Source organism: Macaca thibetana, chromosome 11 (assembly GCF_024542745.1).
Source record: "Macaca thibetana thibetana isolate TM-01 chromosome 11, ASM2454274v1, whole genome shotgun sequence".
Taxonomy (NCBI): Eukaryota; Metazoa; Chordata; class Mammalia; order Primates; family Cercopithecidae; genus Macaca; species Macaca thibetana.
The window spans coordinates 45,283,512-45,306,122 of NC_065588.1; the positions used below are offsets into that span (position 1 = coordinate 45,283,512).

Consider the following 22,611-nt stretch of genomic DNA (forward strand, 5'->3'; position numbering starts at 1 on the left):
TTATTCACTGCCAAAGTCCAGAACTAGACTAGTGAGGGGACTCTGTTCAAACTAGAAGCACCTCATGTGCAAGGCTGAGGAGATCTGAGAGTAGAGGCACATGGGGCCCTCCAAGTTCAGGGCCCTTCAGCCAGTGAAGTCCCTACAGTCTACCAACAGGTGAGAAATGTGGCTGAGTTCAGGCTTAAACCTTAGAACTAGAGGAGGAAAGTCACAAAGCCCTCACACTCTGGTGCCCAATTCATTTGGGCTCCCCTGCAGGTTACGATGGGAAGAAATAACCAGTGTGAGTGGGACTAAGTTCCTCCATAACCTTACTCTCTATCAATCAAGTGTGCCTTTTACCCCTTTGCTGAAAGAAGGAGCACTATGGAGAGAGGGACCAGAAAAAGGACTCCCCTCACATGAAACCACTGTCCCACGGCTGCTGCACAGCAAAGATGAAGGTCTGCTCCAAAGCTGCATAAAACAAGTTTAATTTCCAACCAGGGTCACAGTCATCGTGTTATCCCACATTTTGAGCAAGGATAGAGAAGGTGAGTTATTAAACATATACAGTCTACATTCCAGAGAAGGAACTGCAGTTACCACTATAACACCACAGACAAACTTTGGGGTGGGGGGAGCGGGGAGTCCTCAGGAAGCAGGAAGCTGGAATCAGGGAAAGCATAAAATTAAACCTACCAGAGGAGAGGAGAGGAGAGGGAGTGGGCAGAAATGGAATGAAATACCCAATCCCAAAAGAGCTGTTAAGTGAATGGGAATGTAGAAAGGACCACCCCTGCCAAGGGCTTAGTAGCCAGGGATACTACCAAGATCACTTACTGCTCCCTGCTGGACAGATCTGGGGCAGCACCAAGGCCACCTCCTAACATTTTCAGCCCCAGATTGGTCCCTGGAGCCCCCCAAAAACAAGGTGAGGGGTGAGGCCTGAAATGAGGAAAACCTATTTAGGACTGGCATCTAACTAGAGAAAGTCAGGGAATGAGGCAGGAGAAGAGGCAAAGTCCTCATGAACCACAAAGATAGAGTGGAAAATCCTAAGTAGGAAAAAATAACATGGAAAAGGGCAACAGCAGTGAATAAGCAACAGCAGTGAATAAGTTGAGATTGAAAAGGAAAGAGTTCAGGGAAGGAGAGGCAATGGGGCAGGACAAAATAAATCTGAGGAAATAGAGCAAATAAAAAGTATGGAGGGAAGCATCTGTGGGGCCAGGGTAATGAATACATTTTTAAATGAAATAGAACCTCCAACACCCCCCCACACAAGCACCACACACAAACACACCCACACCCACACCCACACCCATACACACACACACCCACAGGCCTAGAGAGCAAGATACCTGCACACACCTGCTGCATCGTGGATAACACATCACTAAGTAACTGGCACTGAGGGAGATACCCCTGGAACCTCTCTTTCACAGTTCAATCTTGGATGGGGTTACTAGTATTGATTCACCTGCTATCGATAAAAGTGGCCAGGAAACCTGGCCTCATGGAGTGGGGCTTGGGACAGCCCTACTGGGAAGGGATCTCTCAGCTATGCTATGGGGGGCCCTGGGCCCTGACCTTCACAGAAAGGTTATGGACAGCTGTCTGGAAGCTCAGGGCGCAGCCAGCACACACAGAAGCCCACAGGACAGCTACGTCTTCACAGAAACTACAGAAGTCAGGACCCAGGCCAGGACCTCAGGGACAAGGGACCCCTGCAGACAGAGATGCAGTAGCAGCAACTTCTGAACAACTACATAATAATGCGGGGAGAACTGAAGACCACTGCATCCCACAAGCACTGACAACCACTTCAGGATTTTATTTCCTCCACTCTAACCCCTAGATCCATTTATGAGAAGTGGGTGAGGAGGGCAGGGGCATGGAGGGTGAAGGGACAGCAAGGATGGTCTGAGGGCCTGGAAACAATAGAAAATCTTCATCCTTTAGCACATCCTGGATCAGAAAACAAGAATTGGAGAAGAGGGGGGTTGATACTAAGGTCAGCTATGTCACCCCACTTCCCAGCTCCTCATTAGAACACCCAGTAGCCCTGGTCAGGCCAACAGGAGTACTAGGGTGAGAAAACTTCTAACCAAAGACAGATGAACCATCCAGCGCCCAAGATCGAAGGGTGGTGGGGCACTGGAAGGCAGTAATGGGACTGATCCATGCCTCACCTCCTAATAACAAAAGAGAATGAAGATGGAAAGCCTGAGGCCTTCGCCTCCCTTCCCCCAACACCCTGGGTCCCTAACACACACCACGGACTTGCCATCCCCACCCCCTAGTCAAGCTCCAGACGAACAGATCTGAGGATGGTCGGGAAGGATCAGTTGAACACTCTTAAGCTGATAAGAGTGAGTGGGTTCCTCTCTCCTTCCCAACAATAAGGCAGAGCACAGTGGCATCTCCTTGAGAACAGTCATCTAGAGATAAATGCCACCCTCCAGTCCTAAGAAGGGTGGAGAGAGGAGTACAAGGAAAATGGTGGTGGAGAATCCATCATCTGTCCTGTCATCCAGAAAAACCTAACTGCAGAGAGGTGGGTAACCAGTCAAAGACTGGGGTAGTCCGGCCTGACTAATGCCCTCCCACCTTCTTCCCTTAATCTCACCAACACGAAAGGGGCAGATGACAGGCTCCAGTGGGCAGTGTCCTGGCTGCAAGCCCTGAGCTTAACTCCACCCCCTCCCCGCTCCCCCCGGCCCCCACAAATATATCTCTCTATACATGTATATACAGGCGCACACATGCACGCAAACACAGAGAGGCCCGTGCAATTTCCATGTAGAACAGGGAGAGGGTGGCGAAGGAAAGACAAACAGGGAGTAGAAGGGCTTGTGGGGACAGAGAAAGGATTCAGATGCCAAGAGGACAGCAACCACTGCCAAACAAAGAGAATACCCCACTCGACCTCCCGAAACCCAGAGGGTGAGAGAGAGAGGGGCCACCCCATGAAACCATAACAACTTTGTTTTTGTTTAAAATCCAGTAAATTGGAATGACTCATCATCAGGACAGCAATTAGGGATTGGTCATATAGGTGGACAGGAAAAAGGAGGGGAGGCAGGGGAGGCAAGGCTCTTGCTGGGCATGCGGACATGATACCCAGGGCCCTGGCCACACTTGCAGTGGAGAGGAAGGGGTAGGACTGGGGCAGGGTGACAGCAGGTATGTCAGGGGTGGGTGGGGTGCTTGGTTAGGGCTGTCTGGCTCTCACTTCTTGTTTTTGAGCTGATTGGCCAGCCAGTCCAGGCCTTCGTACAGCCCGTCCCCGCTGGTGGCACAGGTGGCCTGAATGTACCAGTTACGGTGACGAAGGGAATGCAGGCCCAGCTTGTCTGTGATCTCAGCAGCATTCATAGCATTAGGCAGATCCTGGAGCACGTGGGAGACACACAAAAAGAAGCCTCAGGATTTTTTAAAGGCTTCTAGAACACCCATCTACCAAAGAAATGTGTACCAGCACCTTCCCCTCCTCCTTTATTTTAGGAAACCCAGACCAAGATCCTAAGGAGCTACTTTGGATTTAGTCACCCTAAAACCCAAGATCCAAGGCACTAGAGGTCACTGTACTGAGGAATTGGAAACCAAATACGAGATTGGTGGGGAAGCAAGAGACGTGATTCAAACTGACCAAAGAATCAGGTCTGTCTGACAGCAGGAGTGAGGCCAATTCACCTAAAGTAGATAATAGGCAAGATGAAAGAAAGATTTGAGGCAATCCCTGAGGACTGCAATGTTGCTAAATAAAGCTGGGGTGGGGCACGAGAAGAGGGGCATAAAGAAGCCAAATGCTCAATTTCCCACACTTCTAAAATTGAGAGCATACTAAAAGGGTTTACCATATAATAGGCCCAAGACCCAACAATTTCCACAGCCAGTTTGCTGTCTCCCAGATTCTGGGGTGGGAAGAAGTCTCACCTGTTTGTTTGCAAAGACAAGGAGTACAGCATCCCGGAGCTCGTCCTCTGCCAGCATTCTCATCAGCTCTTCCCGGGCCTCATTTACTCGCTCCCGATCATTGCTGTCGACCACAAATATCAACCCTAGGGAGGCAGAGCATGGGCTGCACTAAGATGACAGGTAACCCCCTCCCCCCAACAAGAAGACACTTGCCTGACACCCTCCAAATATTTGCTCCCTTTCCTCCCTTTCTTCTGCCCCCAGGAGCTATAGCAGGGTAACAGTTGGCCACCCATAAACAAGAAAGACAGCCACACACTCTGCTCAAACCCAACCAACCCATGCTAGGCCTGGGCATACCTTGGGTGTTCTGGAAGTAGTGTCTCCAGAGGGGCCGAATCTTGTCCTGGCCACCCACATCCCACACTGTGAAGCTGATGTTCTTATACTCCACTGTCTCCACATTGAATCCTTTGGGAAAAAAACAGGCAATGGTCACTTGGCCTCAAACACTAGCCCCGCAACCACCACCACAATGAGTTTGGTTCTGCTTTCTCCCAGTGGTGGCCATGACACCAACAATGGAAAAAAACCTAAGGCTTCCTCAGACCTGGTAATCGTTAACCTAGCAGCCTGAAGGCCAAAATGAAAACCGAAGAGAAGTCGAAGAAGATGAGGAAAGTCGGTCAAGAGGTTCACAGTTGCTTGGGTAACATGGGCCAACTTTCCTGACTTTTCCACTGAGTCTTTGGTGCTCCCTTCTACAAAATGACTCAGCCCTACTCTGGTACTTTGGCTACCAGAGTTGGCCTCAGCTAAGATGTGAGGCCTGAGAGGCAGAGTGAAGAAAGGGAAGTAAGCTGGCATCCTGGAGCCCCAAAGGCAGAGCCAGCTGAGAATGCTGACTGGAGCCCCCACTACATGGCAAATGTTCTCCCTCCCTTCAGCAGACTGTAACCAAGATTGGCCACCAAAGACCTAAACCCAAGCAATTCCAAGCCTTTGGAAGGAACATCAAAGCCTTTCACCTGCTTTCCAAACAACACAGAGAAAAAACCAACTCCATGCCTGAAGGCAACTGTTGAGTGCCAGGCCATGGAAGTTCCTGCATCAGGGAGAGCCAGGTTAGGTGGGCAAACAGCAGCCCCAGCATCTGCTAGTAAGCTAAACAACACCCCCCTCTTTTCTGAACCCCACAAATTGTATGGACTTGCCTGGGGAGAAGAGGCCAGGTGGGAGAACCAGGAATAGGTCCCTGCCCTGCCTCAGCTGCCGGCATGAAAGCCCACATCCAAGCTCTGCTCTTACCAATGGTAGGGATGGTGGTGACGATCTCCCCCAGTTTCAGCTTGTATAGGATGGTGGTCTTTCCTGCGGCATCCAGGCCCACCATCAGGATGCGCATCTCCTTCTTCCCAATCAGGCTCTTGAGAAGGTTTCCAAAGATATTGCCCATGATCACAGCAACTGCTTTCTGGGGACAGTGGGGCCCAAGTAGGGGGCAGTGGCAGTCTGGTTTTGGCCTGGTCCCTGGTATGGAAGACCTGATCCTAGACAAAGGAAATGTAAAATCGTACCATCATTTGCTTGTCAGGACTTCCACGTAATTAGAATTTCCCAAGGTCATGGCTAGAGTTCATTCATGACAAACCGAGAGTCTGAGGGGACTATAAATACCAAGGCCCACTTAACATACTGAGTCTTTGGGAACAGAGACAAAGCAGTAAACACTAAGGATCCCTGCTCTGCCAGTAATCTAACCATGTGACTCTGGGCAAGTTACTTCACTTTTCCATATCTGCACCTGTAAATGAAAGGGGGACTGAACTAGATGATTTCTGAAGTCCCTTCAGTTCTGCTATTCTACCCTATACCCCAAGGCATTGCAAGATCATTAATGCCTCTCCCTCCCCTAACCTTACTTACCCTGAGACTTCTGGCAAGGGTGGAAGAGGAGGGAGTGGAATGAGGAGTGGCTCTCTGTGACTCCCGACAAGGTTCAGGCTTGCCAGTTTCCCAAGGTTTATGCTCTCTCCTCTAATCAAGAGACTCTGCCTCTTCCCGTCCTATATTTCTGCAATTCCATCTTTCTTCCACACCAAAATAAATGAGGAATAAGAAAGTCGTACTCCTAAAAGAGGCTGATCCTTTACACTCTGTGAAATGCCAACTGCAAATGTTGTGCCCTGTTCAAACAACAAGGCACTGGGAGTAGAGAGGTGGGGTATGGCGGGGTTACCCCTTTATTCCTCAGCTAGGTGCATCCTTGGCTCACTGTGGCCCATCCAAGGAGGGGGCTGTCCCACATGGTCGCTGCAATGAGGCAGTCATCTCATTGGTTCTCTGCTTCTTCCCTAAGCCTTTCGGCCTAATCTCCATATAGCATCTAGGGTGGTTTTAAAATCAAACTCGGGTCATATGATTCCTTTGTTCAAAACCCTCTAGTGGCTTCATGGCTCCTTTTCAGTACAACCCAAGGCCCAAACCATGGCTTACAGGGTCCTACATGACCTCCACTCCCCTACTTCTGTCACGAGATCACTACTCTCTCTCTGCTTACTCCACTCCAATTCCCCAACACTTTCCTTTCCTGCTTCAAAGCTTTTTTTTTTTTTTTTTTTTTTTAAAGAGGTGGGGTCTTACCATGTTGCCCAGGCTGGTCTCAAACTCCTGGGTTCAAGCAATCCTCCTGCCTTAGCCTCCCAGGGCACGGGATTACAAGCATGAGCCACCATGCCTGGCCCCAAGCTTTCATATTTGCTATCACCTCTGCCTGGAATGCTTCTCTCTCAGATAGCCATCATGGATTACTCCTTCACCCCCTTCAGCTACCTGTCTGTTCCAATGTCTCCTACCAAAGAGGCCTCCCACAACCACCTGTATAACACAGACACACACCACTCTCTACCCCATTTATCCCACTTTTCTTCATAACATTTATCACCATCTGACACATTATATATTTATTTCTTGCTGATTGTTTTATTCTACCTAAGATTTCAGCTCCTTATGTGTTTTGTTCACTGCTCTGTCTCCAGTACCAAGAATAGTGCCAAGGACACAGTAGTTGAAAAACTGAACTAACCCCCAGGGTCTCTACTGACTTTACTGACAGCTCACTCAGATTGGATGCTATGCCTGGTATATAGTAGGCACGTAACAAATACCTGCTGAGGCCAAGTGCGGTGGCTCATGTCTGTAATCCCGGCACTTTGGGAGGCCAAGGCAGGTGGATCACTTGAAGTCAGGAGTTTGAGAACAGCCTGGCCAACATGGTAAAACCCTGTCTCTACTAAAAATACAAATATTAGCCGGGCATGGTGGCACACTCCTGTAGTCCCAGCTACTCGGGAGGCTGAGGCACGAGAATCGCTTGAACCCGGGAGGTAGAGGCTGCAGTGAGCTGAGATCATGCCACTGCACTCCAGCCTTGGTGACAGGGCAAGAATCCGTCTCAAAATAATAATAACAACAACTGCAACAACAAAAACAACAACAACAAAAAATACCTGCTAAAAGGATGAACACGACCAAAAGAATCATTATGAAGGTACAAAATGTCTATCTGCTCACCCTAGCCATTGCCCCAACAGACAGAATCAGATTCACTCATTCATTTCCTTTCTTCTTTTCTCTCTTCTCTATGGCACAGGATAGCCACAGAAATGCATCTTTGAAACAATAATAAAATGAGGATTCAGAATCACCCATACAAGCCAGTTCTCTGTGCCTGCAGGAGGCATGTGTCAGCGGGCAGCTTATTCAGCAATCACCATATGCCAGCTGCTGGCATTCTCTAGAGTCTGGGAACCAGAGACACACACACACCCCAAACACAGCAGCCAAAGGGACAGGTCAAGACAAAGTGCACCCAAACCCAAGAATGTGAAAGGTGGACGGGGAGGAATCCTACTTACAAGCATGGGGGTTTGGTGGGAGTTTGGTTGTTTTTACAAAACTTCTGACATTTCCCCCTACCACCCTTCTCAGTTTGCAGCAAATTCCAGACTAGTGCAACTGAGCCAGATCAACAGTCCCTGAAGACCAAAGTACTAGTTTGTCCAAAAAAACAGAAACAATGAGTGCTTATGAAGTGTTTCATCTTCAAAAGGCCTCCCCAGACAGCCACTAATGAGCCAGGCGTGGCACTCTCAGTAGGTTCCCCAGATGAGCCCTACCCCTGATCTAGAGGGTTCACACACTGGGAAGAAGGGCTAGCTCAACCTTAGGGTTCAACTTCAGCCAAGCCACCCGCTAGCCTTCCTCTCTACTCTGTCTCAACCCACCCAGGTAGACAGATTCCTGAGGATCCCTGAGGGACCTACCCAGCTAAGAACAGCTCTCACCAACCTTGGCAATTTGTAGTAGTGTGGTTTTTGGTTATACTACTAACACCTCATGAAATTTAAACCTTCCCCAAGTCTTCCTAGTCTTTACTCTGTCTCTTGCTCAGGGAGCCTTTCCTTCAGCTCCAGATGACCCTTTGCTGTAAAGGTTTGGTATCAGGCTTTGGCCCAGATTCTGAATTAAATTTATGCCACACATTTACCTCGCTGTCCTTTATGACTAAAACTATTGCTGATTAAATGCTTACCAACTGTGAGTATAGTGGTGGCTGAAAAAGATATAAGTAGTCAATATGCCTTGCCCCAGAACATGGGTACACTCTCCTTTGATCTTCTTCTTTGCTAGGCTGTCATGCTGAAGTCCTGGTTCAAAAGCTGATCCCAGTGTTATGCCTATTTCTATTTCCTGGCGCACCACATCAAGGCCTTACTTTGAATGATCTTAACCACTCAATGTGGCACTTACTACCTTGTGGAGTTTTTCTTCTTTTGTAAGTCTGTGTATTTACTGTCTCCCCCATTAAACTGTATTCCCTATGGGCAAAGACCATGTCTACTTATTTTGAATCTGTCCTCCCTCTAGTGCGAAGTCCACTGTGGGAGTTCAGTTAAACACATTGGCTGATTTAAGCTTCATCTGAGGTTGTCCTTACATTATTTCTTCTGTCCAGTAGGATTTGGTATCTCTATGTAATGCACAGAGGGTTGCTTAGCTATCCTGTCCATTCTCAGCCATTTTCCACATATATTTGACCCAGGACTGCTTTGGGAACAACATAAAAGGACTAGAAGACTAGAATTGGTGGGATTCTCTCTTGCCATTTAATATACAGTGGGACTGATGAATACCTGATAAAATATCTAAACAGCTGGTCGGGCATGGTGGCTCATGCCTGTAATCCCAGCACTTTGGGAGGCTGAGGTGGGTGTATCACCTGAGGTTGGGAGTCTGACACCAGCCTGGCCAACATGGTGAAGCCCCATCTCTATTAAAAATACAAAAATTAGCTGGGCGTGGTGGTGCGCGCCTGTACTCAGGAAGCCGAGGCAGGAGAACTGCTTGAATCCGGGAGGCAGAAGCTGCAGTAAGCTGAGATCACGCCGCTGCACTCCAGCCTGGGCAACAGAGGGAGGAGACTCCGTCTCAAAAAAAAAAAGCAAAAAAAAAAAAAAAAGGGGGCCAGACACGGTGGTTCACGCCTATAATCCCAGCACTTTGGGAGGCTGAGGTGGGTGGATCACCTGAGGTCAGGAGTTCGAGACCAGCCTGGCCAACACGGTGAAACCCTGTCTCTATTAAAAACACAAAAATTGGCCGGGTGCGGTGGCTCACGCCTGTAATCCCAGCACTTTGGGAGGGCAAGGCAGGAAGATCATAAGGTCAGGAGATCGAGACCATCCTGGCTAATACAGTGGAACCCTGTCTCTACTAAAAATACAAAAAAATTAGCCAGGCGTGGTGGCGGGCGCCTGTAATCTCAGCTACTCGGGAGGCTGAGTCAGGAGAATTGCTGGAACCCGGGAGGTGGAGGTTGCAGTGAGCCAAGATCATGCCATCACACTCCAGCCCAGGCAGACAGCAGTGAGACTCCGTCTCAAAAAGAAAAAAAAAAAAAAACAATTAGCTGGGCGTGGTGGTACATGCCTGTAGTCCCAGCTACTCCAGAGGCTCAGGCAAAAGAATCACTTGAACCCAGGAAGCAGAAGTTGCAGTGAACCGAGATCACGCCACTGCACTCCAGCCTACGTTAACAGTGAGACTCTATCTCAAAAAATAAACATCCAGTAGCTATCATGTGTCTCCCTGGCGAAGCCCAGGGCCTTGAAACTAATGGACGTTATGACTCCTCCTCTTCATTTATTTAATTTTTTTTTTTTGAGACAGAGTCTCACTCTGTCACCCAGGCTGGAGTGCAGAGGCAGAGGTTGCTCACTGCACCTCTGTTGTTGGCCAGGCTGGTATCAAACTCCTGGCCTCAAGCAATTCGCCCGCCTCAGCCTCCCAAAGTGCTGGGATAACAGGCATGACCCACCACATCTGGCCATGACTTTTCTTTAAGTATAATCTGGAGCTTGATTTAAATGAGCATTTCAAAGGGGATGCTGGCTTTCTTGTCTTGGCTTTCCCTGTCCCTTGCTAATACCAGAGAGCATGCTGCCCTACCACCAAGATGGTAGCAGCTTTCAGCTTCGTGCCATGAATACAAATCTTTGGCTATATAGCTTTCACAATACATTCCTAGAAAAGCACTAGGAAGCAGAATGGCGAAGTCAACAAACCGTGAATTGTTTCTCCATGTATTATATAGCCTATAGTTACTCTTTCATCACAGATGGTACTCCTGTGTTGACAGGGCAAAATGCCAGGGTTCCATTGGCTGTTGGATATCAAGAATCAGCAGTTAAGACTGAAAGTGAATGGCTCAAGATGAAAAATGGAATATACTAACATCTCTATTAAAAAGAAGGTATCTCCAGGTTCTCTTTTACAGTCAGAAACTTTATTATCACAGGTAAAAACAATAGGAACCCAAACACGTGCTCTAGTACAATCTGTGTGGGACACTGAAGGAATTCAGTTAAGCACATCAGCTGATTTAAGCCTCATCTAAGGATATCCTCACTTGAGGACAACTCACTGCCCCCACCTCATCCCCCCAGGAGAAGCAGGCTGTTGCTGTAACTGGCTACTCAACCATCTTTCCTTACATATGTTGCAGGAACATGCCTGCCTCAATCTCCAGGTGCTTTTGAGAGTCACACATCCCAGTCGGCCACACATACTCCCTCTACCTGATTCCAGTGAATGATCCAAGAATGTGCTATGAGACACCTCTGAGGGGACTCCTGATCTGGCACTACCTCCTCCTCTTCAGGGTCCAGGGGAAGGAAGACCAGGGTCTCCAAACCCTCTGCTGCCAGGCAGAGTGCAGTAAAAACAGATTTGTTCTTAGATAATTTTCAAATTGAAATATCACTAATAGAGATGCTATTTTTAGCACAGCTAACCAGTAGACCAATACAATTTAAAGAAACAAAAGCAGAGTATGCCTGTACTGAGTTTTCTTGGTGCAGCTGGCTTATGACCTGTGTAAACTCCAAGTTCTTGTCTCAAGAGCACTGAAATCAGAACATAAGAACTCCTAGATTAGTATCTTAATGATATATACTAGACTTAAAGATTTCCCAAAGTCAAGAAATAGCTTCTGATACCAGCTTTCATCCATTCATCAAACCTTTTTTTTTTTTTTTTTTTTTTTTTGAGACATTCTCACTCTGTCACCCAGGCTGGAATGCAGTGGCGCGACCTTGGCTCACTGCAACCTCCGCCTCCCAGGTTCAAGCGCTTCTCCTGCCTCAGCCTCCCGAGCAGCTGGGACTACAGGCGCGTGCCACCACTCCTGGTTAATTTTTTGCATTTTTAGTAGAGACAGGATTTCACCAGGTTGGCCAGAATGGTCTTGATCTCCTGACCTTGTGATCTGCCCGCCTCAGTCTCCCAAAGTGCTGGGATTATAGGCATGGGCCACCGCACCCAGCCTCATTCATCAAACATTTATTGAGCATACTGAACTAGGGATACAGAGAGGGAGACAGTTTCTGCCTTCATGAAACTGTCTTTTTTTTTTTTTTGAGACTGAGTCTCACTCTGTTGCCCAGGATGGAGTCCAGTGGCGCAATCTCGGCTCACTGCAAGCTCTGCCTCCCGGGTTCATGCCATTCTCCTCCCTCAGCCTCCTAAGTAGCTGGGACTACAGGTACCTGCCACCACACCCAGCTAATTTTTTTGCACTTTTAGTAGAGATGGGTTTTCACTGTGTTAGCTATGATGGTCTCGATCTCCTGACCTCGTGATCTGCCCGCGTCGGCCTCCCAAAGTGCTGGGATGTGGGAGCACCGTGCCCGGCCATGAAATTCACTCTTTAATGGAAAAGACTAGTAAAGACAGGATTACAAAACAGTGTGAGAGTAAGAGTAGAGTAAGCACATAGTATTATGTGGACAGAAAGCTGGAGCAGTAAATCAACACTGAAGGGTAAAGGGTGATTCTGAAACATAATTCTCAGGTCATACCTGAGCTGGCTCCTAAAGGAAGAAGAGGAAGTAATCAGACAATAAAGAGGGAGTTGGGCAGGGGAAGTGTGTGCAAAGGCATAAAGACTGAGCCAGGCGCAGCAGCACACACCCGTAATCCCAGCACTTTGGGAGGCTGATGCAAGAAGATTGCCTGAGCCCAGGAGTTCAAGGCCAGCCTGGGCAACATGGCAAATGCCTGTCGCTATGGGGGAAAAAAAAAATTAGCTGGGTGTCGTGGTGTGCACCTGTAGTCCCAACTACTCAGGAGGCTGAGACAAGAGAAATCATTTGAGCCCAGGAAGTTGTGGCTGCAGTGAGCCATGATCACGCCACTGCACTCCAGCCCAGGTGACAGAGTGAGAGAAAATGTCTCAAAAAAAAAGAAAAAGAAAAAAAGACCTAAGTTTCAAATAGCACTTTAAAAAAAAATATATATATATATAAAAATATATAAATTTCTTTTCTTTTTTTTTTTTTTTTAAGAGATGAGGTCTCACTCTGTCATCCAGGCTCACTGCAGCATCCAAATCCTGGGCTCAAGCAATCCTACTGCCTCAGCTTCCCCAGTAGCTAGACCTACATACAGGCCCAAATCATCGTGCCGCAGCTAACTTTTTTATTTTTATTTTTGGTAGAGATAAGAGTCTCACTTTGTTGACCAGGTTGGTCTCAAACTTCTGACTTCAAACGATCCTCCAGTCTCAGCCTCCTAAAGTGAAGATTACAGGCAAGGTGTGGTGGCTCACACCTGTAATCCCAGCACTTTGGGAAGTCGAGGCAGGTGGATCACCCGAGGTCAGGACTTTGAGACCAGACTGGCCAACATGGTGAAACCCCGTCTCTATTAAAAATACAAAATTTGCTGGGTATGATGGCGCACTGTTATCCTTGCAATCCCAGCTATTCATGCGATGACGCGATCTCAGCTCACCACAACCTCTGCCTCACAGGTTCAAGCGATTCTCCTGCCTCAGTCACCCAAGTAGCTGGTATTACAAGCACCCAGCACCACGCCCGGCTAATTTTTTTGTTTGTTTCAGACAGAGTCTCACTCTGTCACCCAGGCTGGGGTGCAATGGCACAATCTCGGCTCACTATAACCTCCATCTCCTGGGTTCAAGTGATTATCCCAGGAAAAATCTCCTACTTCTCTCAAATAGCTGGGATTACAGGCACCTGCCATCATGCTAGGTGTGTTTTTGTAGAGATAGGGTTTTACCATGTTGGCCAGGCTGGTCTTGAAATCCTGACCTCAGGTGATGTGCCCGCCTTGGCCTCCCAAAGTGCTGGGATTACAGGCCTGAGCCACTGTGCCCAGCCAGATAGCACTTTTTATTAGCCAAAGCCAGGTGCAACTAGGAGGTAGCTTATTTGGATACAGCATGGTGGGTAAAAGAAATGATGAAGGCAGGGGCGCGGTGGCTCACGCTTGTAATTCCAGCACTTTAGGAGGCCAAGGCGGGCACATCACCTGAGGTTAGGAGTTCAAGATCAGCCTGGTCAATATGGTGAAACCACATCTTTACTAAAAATACAAAAATTAGCCGGGTGTGATGGCACGGGCCTGTAATCCCAGCTACTCAGGATGCTGAGGCAGGAGACTTGCTTGAACCCAGGAAGCAGGGATTGCAGTGAGCCAAGATCACATCACTGCATTCCAGCTTAGGTGACAGAGTGAGACTCAGTTTCAAAAGAAAAAAAAAGAAAAGAAAGAAAGAAAATGATGAGGGATGGGGCTGGAGAGATAAGCAGGGACTGGATCATGAAGGGCTTTAAAGGCCATGCTGAGTAACGTGATCAGGAATGTGCTTTAGAAAGACCATTCTGGCAGAAGTTTCAGGAGTAAATTAGAAAGGCGAAAGACTGGAGGAACAAAGACTGCTTAGGAGGTATAGTAATACAGGTGATAAATCACAAGTTCTTAACTAGAGGTGGAAATTGAGAGGACAGGACAGACTTGAAACATCATAATGGTAGAATCGACAGGATTTAATGAGTGCTTAAATGTAGGCAGAAGAGGAGAATAATCAAAGACGATTCCCAGGTTTCTGGCCTAGGGACTGGGTGGCATTTCTTGAGAAAGAAAATACAAGAGGAACAGATCTGAGTGTGAACATGTTTGTTTTTATTATTACTGTTGTTTTCAGAAACACAGTCTCACTCTACCACTCAGACTAGAGCGCAGTGGTATGATCATGGCTCACTGCAGCCTCCATCTCCTGGGCTCAAGAGATCCTCCCAACTCAGCCTCCCAAGTAGCTAGAACTACAGGTGTGCATCACCATGCCTGGCTAATTTTTAAAGTTTTTTTTGTAGATACGAGGTCTCATTATGTTACCCAGGCTGGTCTCGAACTCCTGACCTCAAGCAATCCTCCCACCTCAGCCTCCCAAAGTACTGGGATTACAAGCATGAGCCACTGTGTGCCTGGTCCCTCAATCTTAGAAAAGGACCTATGGCAATGTTCTCTTGTCCAGCCTTTGAATGTTGACGATGTAGAAGGATGAGAAGCTAGAATAATCTGGAGACCATAAAGAGAAGGAAACAGACATTTAAAACTCCAGGATATCAGAGCAGAAAAATGGAAAAAAACTCAGTTGGGTCCTTAATGACAATATCAAGCTGGTAAATTAAACTTTTTCTTTTTTAGAGATGGGATCTCACTATGTTGCCCAGAATGAAGTACAATGGCTATTCACAGGTGCCATCATGGTGCATTACAGCCTCAAATTCTTGGGCTCACGCAATCCTGAGTAACTGGGACTACAGGCATGCACCACCATGCCTGGCTTCTTTCGTTTTTTGAGATGGGTCTTGCTCTGTCACCCAAGCTGGAGTGCAGTGGCGTGATCGTGGCTCACTGCAGCCATGGCTCACTCCCAGGCTCGAGCAATCCTCCCACTTCAGCCTCCGGAGCAGCTGGGACTATAGGCATGCACCACCACACCTGGCTAATTTTTGTTTAATTGAAGTTTCGCCATATTGCCCAGGCTAGTCTCGAACTTCCGGGCTCAAGTGATCCGCCCATCTCGGCCTCCCAAAGTTCTGGGATTACAGGCATGAGCCACTGTACCTGGCTGGCTTCTTTTTTTTAAAAAAAATCATAGTAAAATACACATAAAATTTACCATTCTAACCATTTTCAAGTATACAATTCAGTAGCATTAAGTACATTCACACTGTAGTGTAACTATCACAACTACTCATCACCTGAACTTTTTAATCTTCCCAAACTGAAACTGTACCTGTTAAACAGAGGCTCCCCAATCCCCCTGTCCCTGTAGCCCCTGGTAACCACCATTCTCCTGTCTCTATGAATTTGTTACTCTAGGTACTTCATAGAAGTAGAATTGTACAATATGTGTTCTTTTGTGTCTGCTGTTTTTTGTTGTTTTTTTTTTGAGATGGAGTTTTCGCTCTTGTTGCCCAGGCTAGAGTGCAATGGTGCAAGCTCGGCTCACTGCGACCTCCACCTCCTGGGTTCAAGCGATTCTCCTGCCTCAGCCTCCCAAGTAGCTGGGGGATTACAGGCACCTGCCACCATGCCCATCTAATTTTTTGTATTTATAGGAGTTTGAGACCTCCTGACCTCAAGTGATCCACCTGCCTCAGCCTCTCAAAGTGCTGGGATTACAGGCGTGAGCCACGGCACCCAGCCTATGTCTGCCTTTCTACTAGATGTCTTGCTATATGATTTAATAAATCCTCTCAGCCTGTTAGCCACATATGTGTTTTCTATTTTTGTAACTAATACATTCTAACTGAAATATCTAGGGATAGTGTACACAGTAGAATAGGAGAAAAGGGCAAAGGCGGAAACCTGCCTGACACACCAACATTTAAAGTAGCGGGAGCCAGGTGCGGTGGCTCACAGCTATAATCCCAGCACTTTAGGAGGCCGAGGTGGGTGGATCACCTGAGGTCAGGAATTCGAGACTTCAGCCTGGCCAACATGGTGAGACCCAATCTCTACTAAAAATACAAAATTAGCTGGGCATGGTGGGGCATTCCTATAATCCCAGCTACTCAGGAGGCAAGACTGGAGGATTGCTTGAAGCCAGGAGGTAGACGGAGGTTGCATCGAGGTGAGATTGCACCATTGCACTCCAGCCTGGGTGACAAGAGCGCAATTCCATCTCAAAAAAATACCACAACAACAAATAAACAAAAAATAAATAGGCCGGGCGCAGTGGCTCATGCCTGTAATCCCAGCACTTTGGGAGGCCAAGATGGGTGGATCACCTGAGGTGGGGAGTTCGAGATCAGCCTGACCAACATGGAGAAACCCCGTCTCTACTAAAAGTACTAAATTAGCCGGGCATGGTGGCGCATGCCTGTAATCCCAGCTACTCCATAAGCTGAGGCAGGAGAATGGTTTGAACCCACAAGGTGGAGGTTGCTGTGAGCCAAGATCGTGCCATTGCACTCCAGCCTGGCAACAAGAGCGAAGCTCCATCTCAAAAAAAAAATTAATTAAAAAAATAAATAAATAAAGTAGTGGGCAGAAAAGCAGGCCAGGAAAGAAGAAGAAGCAACCAGATGGGCAGAAGGGAAATCAAGAGAGCAAGACATCATAGACACCAATGGGGATAGAACATACAAAAGAAAAGAGGGAGGATCCAAAGCTACAGTTTTGATATAAACTAAAACATATCTAACTAAATAAGTCCCAATTAACTCAATTAGTGGTATTTAGGCTCAGGCCAGAATTGTTACGCCAGCTTCCCATCTAGTCAAAGAACAATCCTGGAAAAAACTCCAGGACACACAAACCTGAAGGAGGCCACAGCTGTGAAGTGAAGAAGGATCCTGAACCACCCTGTCTGATGGAGACCCAAAATGCCTGGGAAGGGTCTGGCTTTTACCATGGACAACCCTCAGCAAGTGAGTCAGAACAGAGGACAAGGTCTGTTTTAGAATCCTAGCCAGATAAAACACTGACAAGATAAAAACTAGACTCATTTGTTTCTTTGGAACATTCTGTGGCACTGCCCTCTACCCAAAAATTTCAGCTTGCCTTATTCTTAGAATCTGACCAGCTTACAACCACTACAGCTCCTGATATTCTATGGCTGTACCAATCCAATGCCCACCTCTACAGTCTTGGATATCCAGAACACTGTACATTCTTAATTACAAAATCACTGAAAGTCCATTAATAGCCTAGACCCCTAATAATCTTCTGCCCTTAAACTGGTTCCACTGTGCAAGTTAAGATGGAGCTGACAGTAAACTGCTTAAACAGGAAGACATGATGTGGACAAGGCCAACCATTATACAGAGGAGCCTAAGGACACAGAGGAACAGAGAACTGCCTGCCTGGGGTATCTGTGATCCCTCAGCATCCCAAACACACTTTTACTCTAGGACTTGCTGCAGTATTCACGTTTGCCTGTTTTGCTTTCCAGAGCTGGAACTGCCCAATGTGCCTCGAGTGCATTACAGGTCAGCTGGAGATACTGATCCTATCAGCCACTGGATGGCTGGGCAGGGCTTGGGGTGGCTAGAGCTCTTGGGCCAGCCATCTCAGATTTCAAGTCTCACTATTACCATTTTTTGTGTATACCATGATGGGAAAAAGGCTGGAAAGTACCTCACTAGACTGTGAGCTCTCTGCCAGCACAGACTATGCCTTATTCATGTTTCACGTCTCCAGCATCCAGCACCAATGACTGACCTATAGCTAGTGACTGACATGCGTGTTGAGAACAGTTCTACTGAGAGTGGCAAAACACTTGTGGGGTTGAGGAAGACAGTATTCTATAGGTGGTGTCTGATCCTTTTCCCTGTATCTGACAAACTGAAGAAATGGTTTCCATGTCCTCAGAGCCCAAGGGTTCTGCTTGAAGAGCGGAGAGATCACATGAGGAGGTGTAATTATACCCCACCCCCCACTTTCCACCACCAGTAGAAAGTAACTCCACTTTTGTCCATTTTATGTATTAGAATTCAAATAAAATTTTATTTAACGTTTGACTGCTTTAAAAAAAAAAAAGGACATAAACCATTGCAACAGAGAGCAAATGCTCTCCTGCATCTTAAGCTCATGCTGAAGTTTAAACATTCATGCTTGACAAACTCCTGTGCATAAGCTAATAAAGGAAGGATTATGCCAAGCTTTCAGCAGTAATGGGAGAACTAAAAGGTACCAAGAGACCTGCCACACCCAGTCATCTCAACTTTCTTCAGGAATATGGTAATAATGGTGGATCTCTAACATCTTGAGCCATTTCCTTTCTGGTCCACATGGTGTGGCAGATCCTTTGCATAAGTCCATGGCAAAGCTCTAACACATTCATGAAATCCCTACTTTAGTCAGTTCTTTACCTGACTATAACATGAAGCCTTCGAACATCTGTGGGACTCTTTCCAAAAGCTCCCCATGTCTTTTTATTATCAAATAGTTATATTAGCACTCTATCTGTATTTGCAACAGATATTGGAGTGAAAAAAGTACAGTAGACAGTTATACAGATATCACAATTTCTGGGCCATGATATTCTGAAACAGATACTCAAAAGCAGACATTTTTTAAAGATTGGACTTAATGAAAAGAGTGGACTAAATGAAGATCCTCAAATACTGACTGAGACCTAAAATAAGGGGATCTAGGAATCTAAATCCCTGACCTGGGTCACCAGGGTGCTCTTTTCTGGAAGAGTGAACTATTATTTCAGAGTCACACTGACTTTTCTAATATGAATACTATTCTTGTGCCCCCATGCCTTCACCCTACATCCAAATTGATGGTTCAGGGCCCCTGCCTTGCTCCAGCTTCACCTCCCACTCAGGCAGCAAGAGCTGTCTCTGTGATGCTGACGATGAAAAAAGATTTCGCTGCTCATAAGACTACAACCAGCATAGAAATTCATGGTAACAATCATCCCTCTACACAAGCACCTCAGGCAGCAAGTTGTTCTTTTGTAAACCTCTTTTCCTCTAAGGCAGCCCTGAGTGTTCATATTATTAGTATTATGATAATGGATTATTAATAGCAGCTAACAGCTATTTGGTACTTACTATACGCTTTGTACAATACCAGGTGCTTTACATTTATCTCATTTAATTCTACTGACAACCAAAAAAATAGTAATTCTCTTGAAAACCATGTATCATTACCTTCTTTACAGAAGCAATTTTATAAGGAACATGCACTGGTAATTAGCAGAAGCAGGATCTGAATCTAATTTTGTCTGATTCCAAGATCCACTCTTAATTACTATACCATTCTGCCTCTAAATTTACCTCAACAAAAATGGTGAGGAGAGGTCAGGCATGGTGGTTCATGCCTGTAATCTCAGCACTTTGGGAGGCCAAGGTGGGAGGATATAGGAGCGAGACCAGCCCTAGTAACATAGTGAGATCTCTACAAAAAGTAAAAAAAATTCGCTGGGCACGGTGGTGCTCGCATGTGGTCCCAGCTACTTGGGAAGCTGAAGTGCAGGATGGCTTGAGCCCAGCTTGAGGCTGCAGTGAGTTATGATCACATCACTACTCTCCAGCCTGGCTGGATAAAAATAAAGGTATATAGGGAAGCAGATTCTACAATTTCCTTCGGTGACATAGTCAGCTTTAACTGACCTGGTTTTAAAGTTCCTCCTTCTAACCAATAAATCCCACCCTCTATCCTGAGTCCACTTCCTCTTATTATGACTCTAGTGTAAAAGAGTAGTGTGGATGAACACACGCTACAATATGACTCTTTGTGCGATTTCACTCACTTCCACTCTTTCCAGTCTGCTGTGTGCTCTCCTTTTATACTTGCATTCAGTACAACAGCAGCTACCATTCACTGGTACCAATTCTGTGCCAGACACCACACATATACATACATACATTGGTCCCTCTTCCAAACTCCAGGATCCCAATTCATATATAACACTTTGAAAGACTTAGGTCTGATGGAGAGACCCCTTTTCCCACAATGGGGAAGCAGGAAATCTGAGACTGCAGATAATGACTCTGTGTTCTAGTAATATTTCTCTTTTTGGGTCTTAGTTTCCATTATCTATGCCTATTCTGTGCCTCTTAGGAAGGCAGAGACACCAAAACTTCTTAATTACAAAGGCTAAGGGTCTTTGTACCCTTGCTAAGCTATCTCCAGGCACTTCTGCTGACAGCCAAGCCATCTCTTGCCCTTTCCTTAAACTACAGTTAGAAAGCTATCCATTCACATTCTATGTGAATACATTCTAAGTTCATTATGGGTACCAACTGTTTGCATGGGCATTGTGGAAGAGGAGATGAAATCCAGTTCCTGCAGTCAAAAAGCTTCTAGTCTCTTTGGAAAAGCAAGATAGACAACTATAAAACTTCTAACTATGCAAGGTAATAATTCCATGCTGGGAAACAGGACGCATGTGAATATGTGATACATGGGAGCCCTTCCAAGGTCAATCATTCATTCTGTGAAAAGCTGAACCTTAATGGATTAGTTTTTTTCTTAGAATGAACTTTTATAGACATGTTTTTCAAACTCAAGTCCAATGGGCTATGATAATCCACTGTCCCATAACACTGTCCCATGTCCCAAGTCATGGCAAGTGAAGACACCTAACCCAACAAGAAGCCCAAGACAAAATGGCAGCAAAGACTGTTACTACCTACCTGATTGAGGACAGGCAAGGAGGCATGCAGCGACTAGATTCTGTCCTGTTGCACTGACCCAAGCAATCAGACTCTTGCAGCACATCTCCCAATAAAACTTTCATGCCATAGACCAGGGGTGACCCAATCCAACAACAGCAGAGACAGGTTTTAGGTTACATTTCTCCCTCACCAGGATGGCCTTACTATTTCTTCTCACTCCTGATCACATACCACAATCCTCCACCTCCACCACCACATTCCTCCTGGCCTGGAAAGATGTAGACCCGCCTTAATGCAATCAAGAAGGGAATTCCCCAAAAATAACAGCTACCACCTAGCTAATCAAGTGGCCCGTTTTAACAGGAACTCCACCTCCCCAACTCCCCCTCCTCCCCTCAAAAGATTCGCGTAAGCCAGGGCTCCATTTTCTGTTCCGGGAATCCTGGTACTTCCTAAAGAAAGCAAGCGGATTGGAAGACACAAACTCAGGGCCAGTGACAAGATGCTCCCTCCTCCTGTGAGACCGCCCCCGCTCCGCCTGGGGAGGAAGGCCCCACCTCTCTTCTCCCAGGAAGATCAGATCCCCCTCCCCCTTCTCCTGCCTCCTCTCCACCCTCTCCCCACCTGCTGCCCTCTTCCCAACCTGCGGTTCCCTAGACTCCAAAGCGCAACCTCTATCAGAATAGCGCCCATGTGGTACACCAGCAGCCTGCCCTGTTGGCTAACCCCCAACCCCCCTACGCACCCCTGCCCTATGATGGGGGAGGGGGTGTAACCACAGCAAGGCTTCTCTCCGGTCTCCTATTGCTAAGGTGGGGGAGGAAGAGGGAGTAGAAGAAAGCAGCATTCCCTAGCCCTTTAACAGAAAAGATACAAACAGCCATCACCGCCCCCGCATTACCTCTCCCCGGACGGTTTTCCTCCCCCTCAACAGCCCACCTCCTGCAGGCGACAACCTAACTGCAGCCCAGGTCGCCCCCTTGTGCGAGGCGGAGGACAAATCCGTGTGCGCCCCCCACCCCCACCCCAGCTCCGCGTCCTTCAAATGCGGGGGCAGGCGTAAAGCTGGCCAGACGCCCCCTCTTTGAGTTTTCGGGTGGGAAGGATACCACCGCCCCACGCCAAGCAGTGCCGGGCGGGGCCCGGGAGGCGCTCTATCTCCTCAGCCCTCACCCTGACCAAGCCTCTTCTCTACCAGGACCCGCCTTCCCTTCCCAGCCTCTCACCTGTTCCTGCTATCAGCTGCGCCGCTGCGGCCGCCGCCTCCGCCCCGCAGGTTCCGCTCCGCTCCCTCCGGCTCCCCAAGCCGACTTCAGCCCGGCCGCTGCCCTGGCCCGCTCCCCAGCTCCCTCCTTCCTTCCCTCCACCTAGCACCGGAAGCCGCGACGGCTACTGGAGCTGTGCGGCGTACCCCCACCCCCAGCCCGGGATACTTCCCACCTCCCCGATCGCGCGAGAGCTGCGCGGTAGCAAGCGGCAGTTCTCGCGAGACCCATCACCATGGCAGCGGCTGCAGCACAGGCAGCCGGACGCTGGAGCTGGAGTCTGGGCGGAGGCCGGTGTGGGGGCTGTGGGCGGCGGAGGCGGGAGCCGGGAATGGGGATGAGACAGTGAGGACTGAGGTGAGAATCCCAAGCTCCTGGGTTGTGCCTGGAATTTAAGGACTGAGGCGGCAAGTTGGCTGCGTTGGAGA

The 22,611-nt window shown here is 47.6% G+C and overlaps 1 protein-coding gene across 2 annotated transcripts; it reads right to left on the reverse strand.

Annotated features, from left to right (window-relative positions):
* Positions 1 to 460: 460 nt before the first annotated feature.
* On the reverse strand, positions 461 to 22,381 carry ARF3 (ADP ribosylation factor 3). 2 transcript variants are annotated; one of them, XM_050746956.1, is made up of 5 exons: positions 22,145 to 22,381; positions 5,215 to 5,456; positions 4,267 to 4,377; positions 3,925 to 4,049; positions 461 to 3,378 (listed from the first exon to the last, which is right to left on the reverse strand). In XM_050746956.1, the coding sequence occupies exons 2-5, from the start codon at positions 5,360 to 5,362 to the stop codon at positions 3,217 to 3,219; spliced, it is 546 nt and encodes a 181-aa protein (XP_050602913.1). In that variant the 5' UTR covers positions 5,363 to 5,456; positions 22,145 to 22,381; the 3' UTR covers positions 461 to 3,216. The 2 variants fall into 2 exon arrangements, with proteins under 2 accessions (XP_050602913.1, XP_050602914.1); XM_050746957.1 differs by lacking the exon at positions 22,145 to 22,381 and adding an exon at positions 21,820 to 22,133.
* Positions 22,382 to 22,611: the final 230 nt, after the last annotated feature.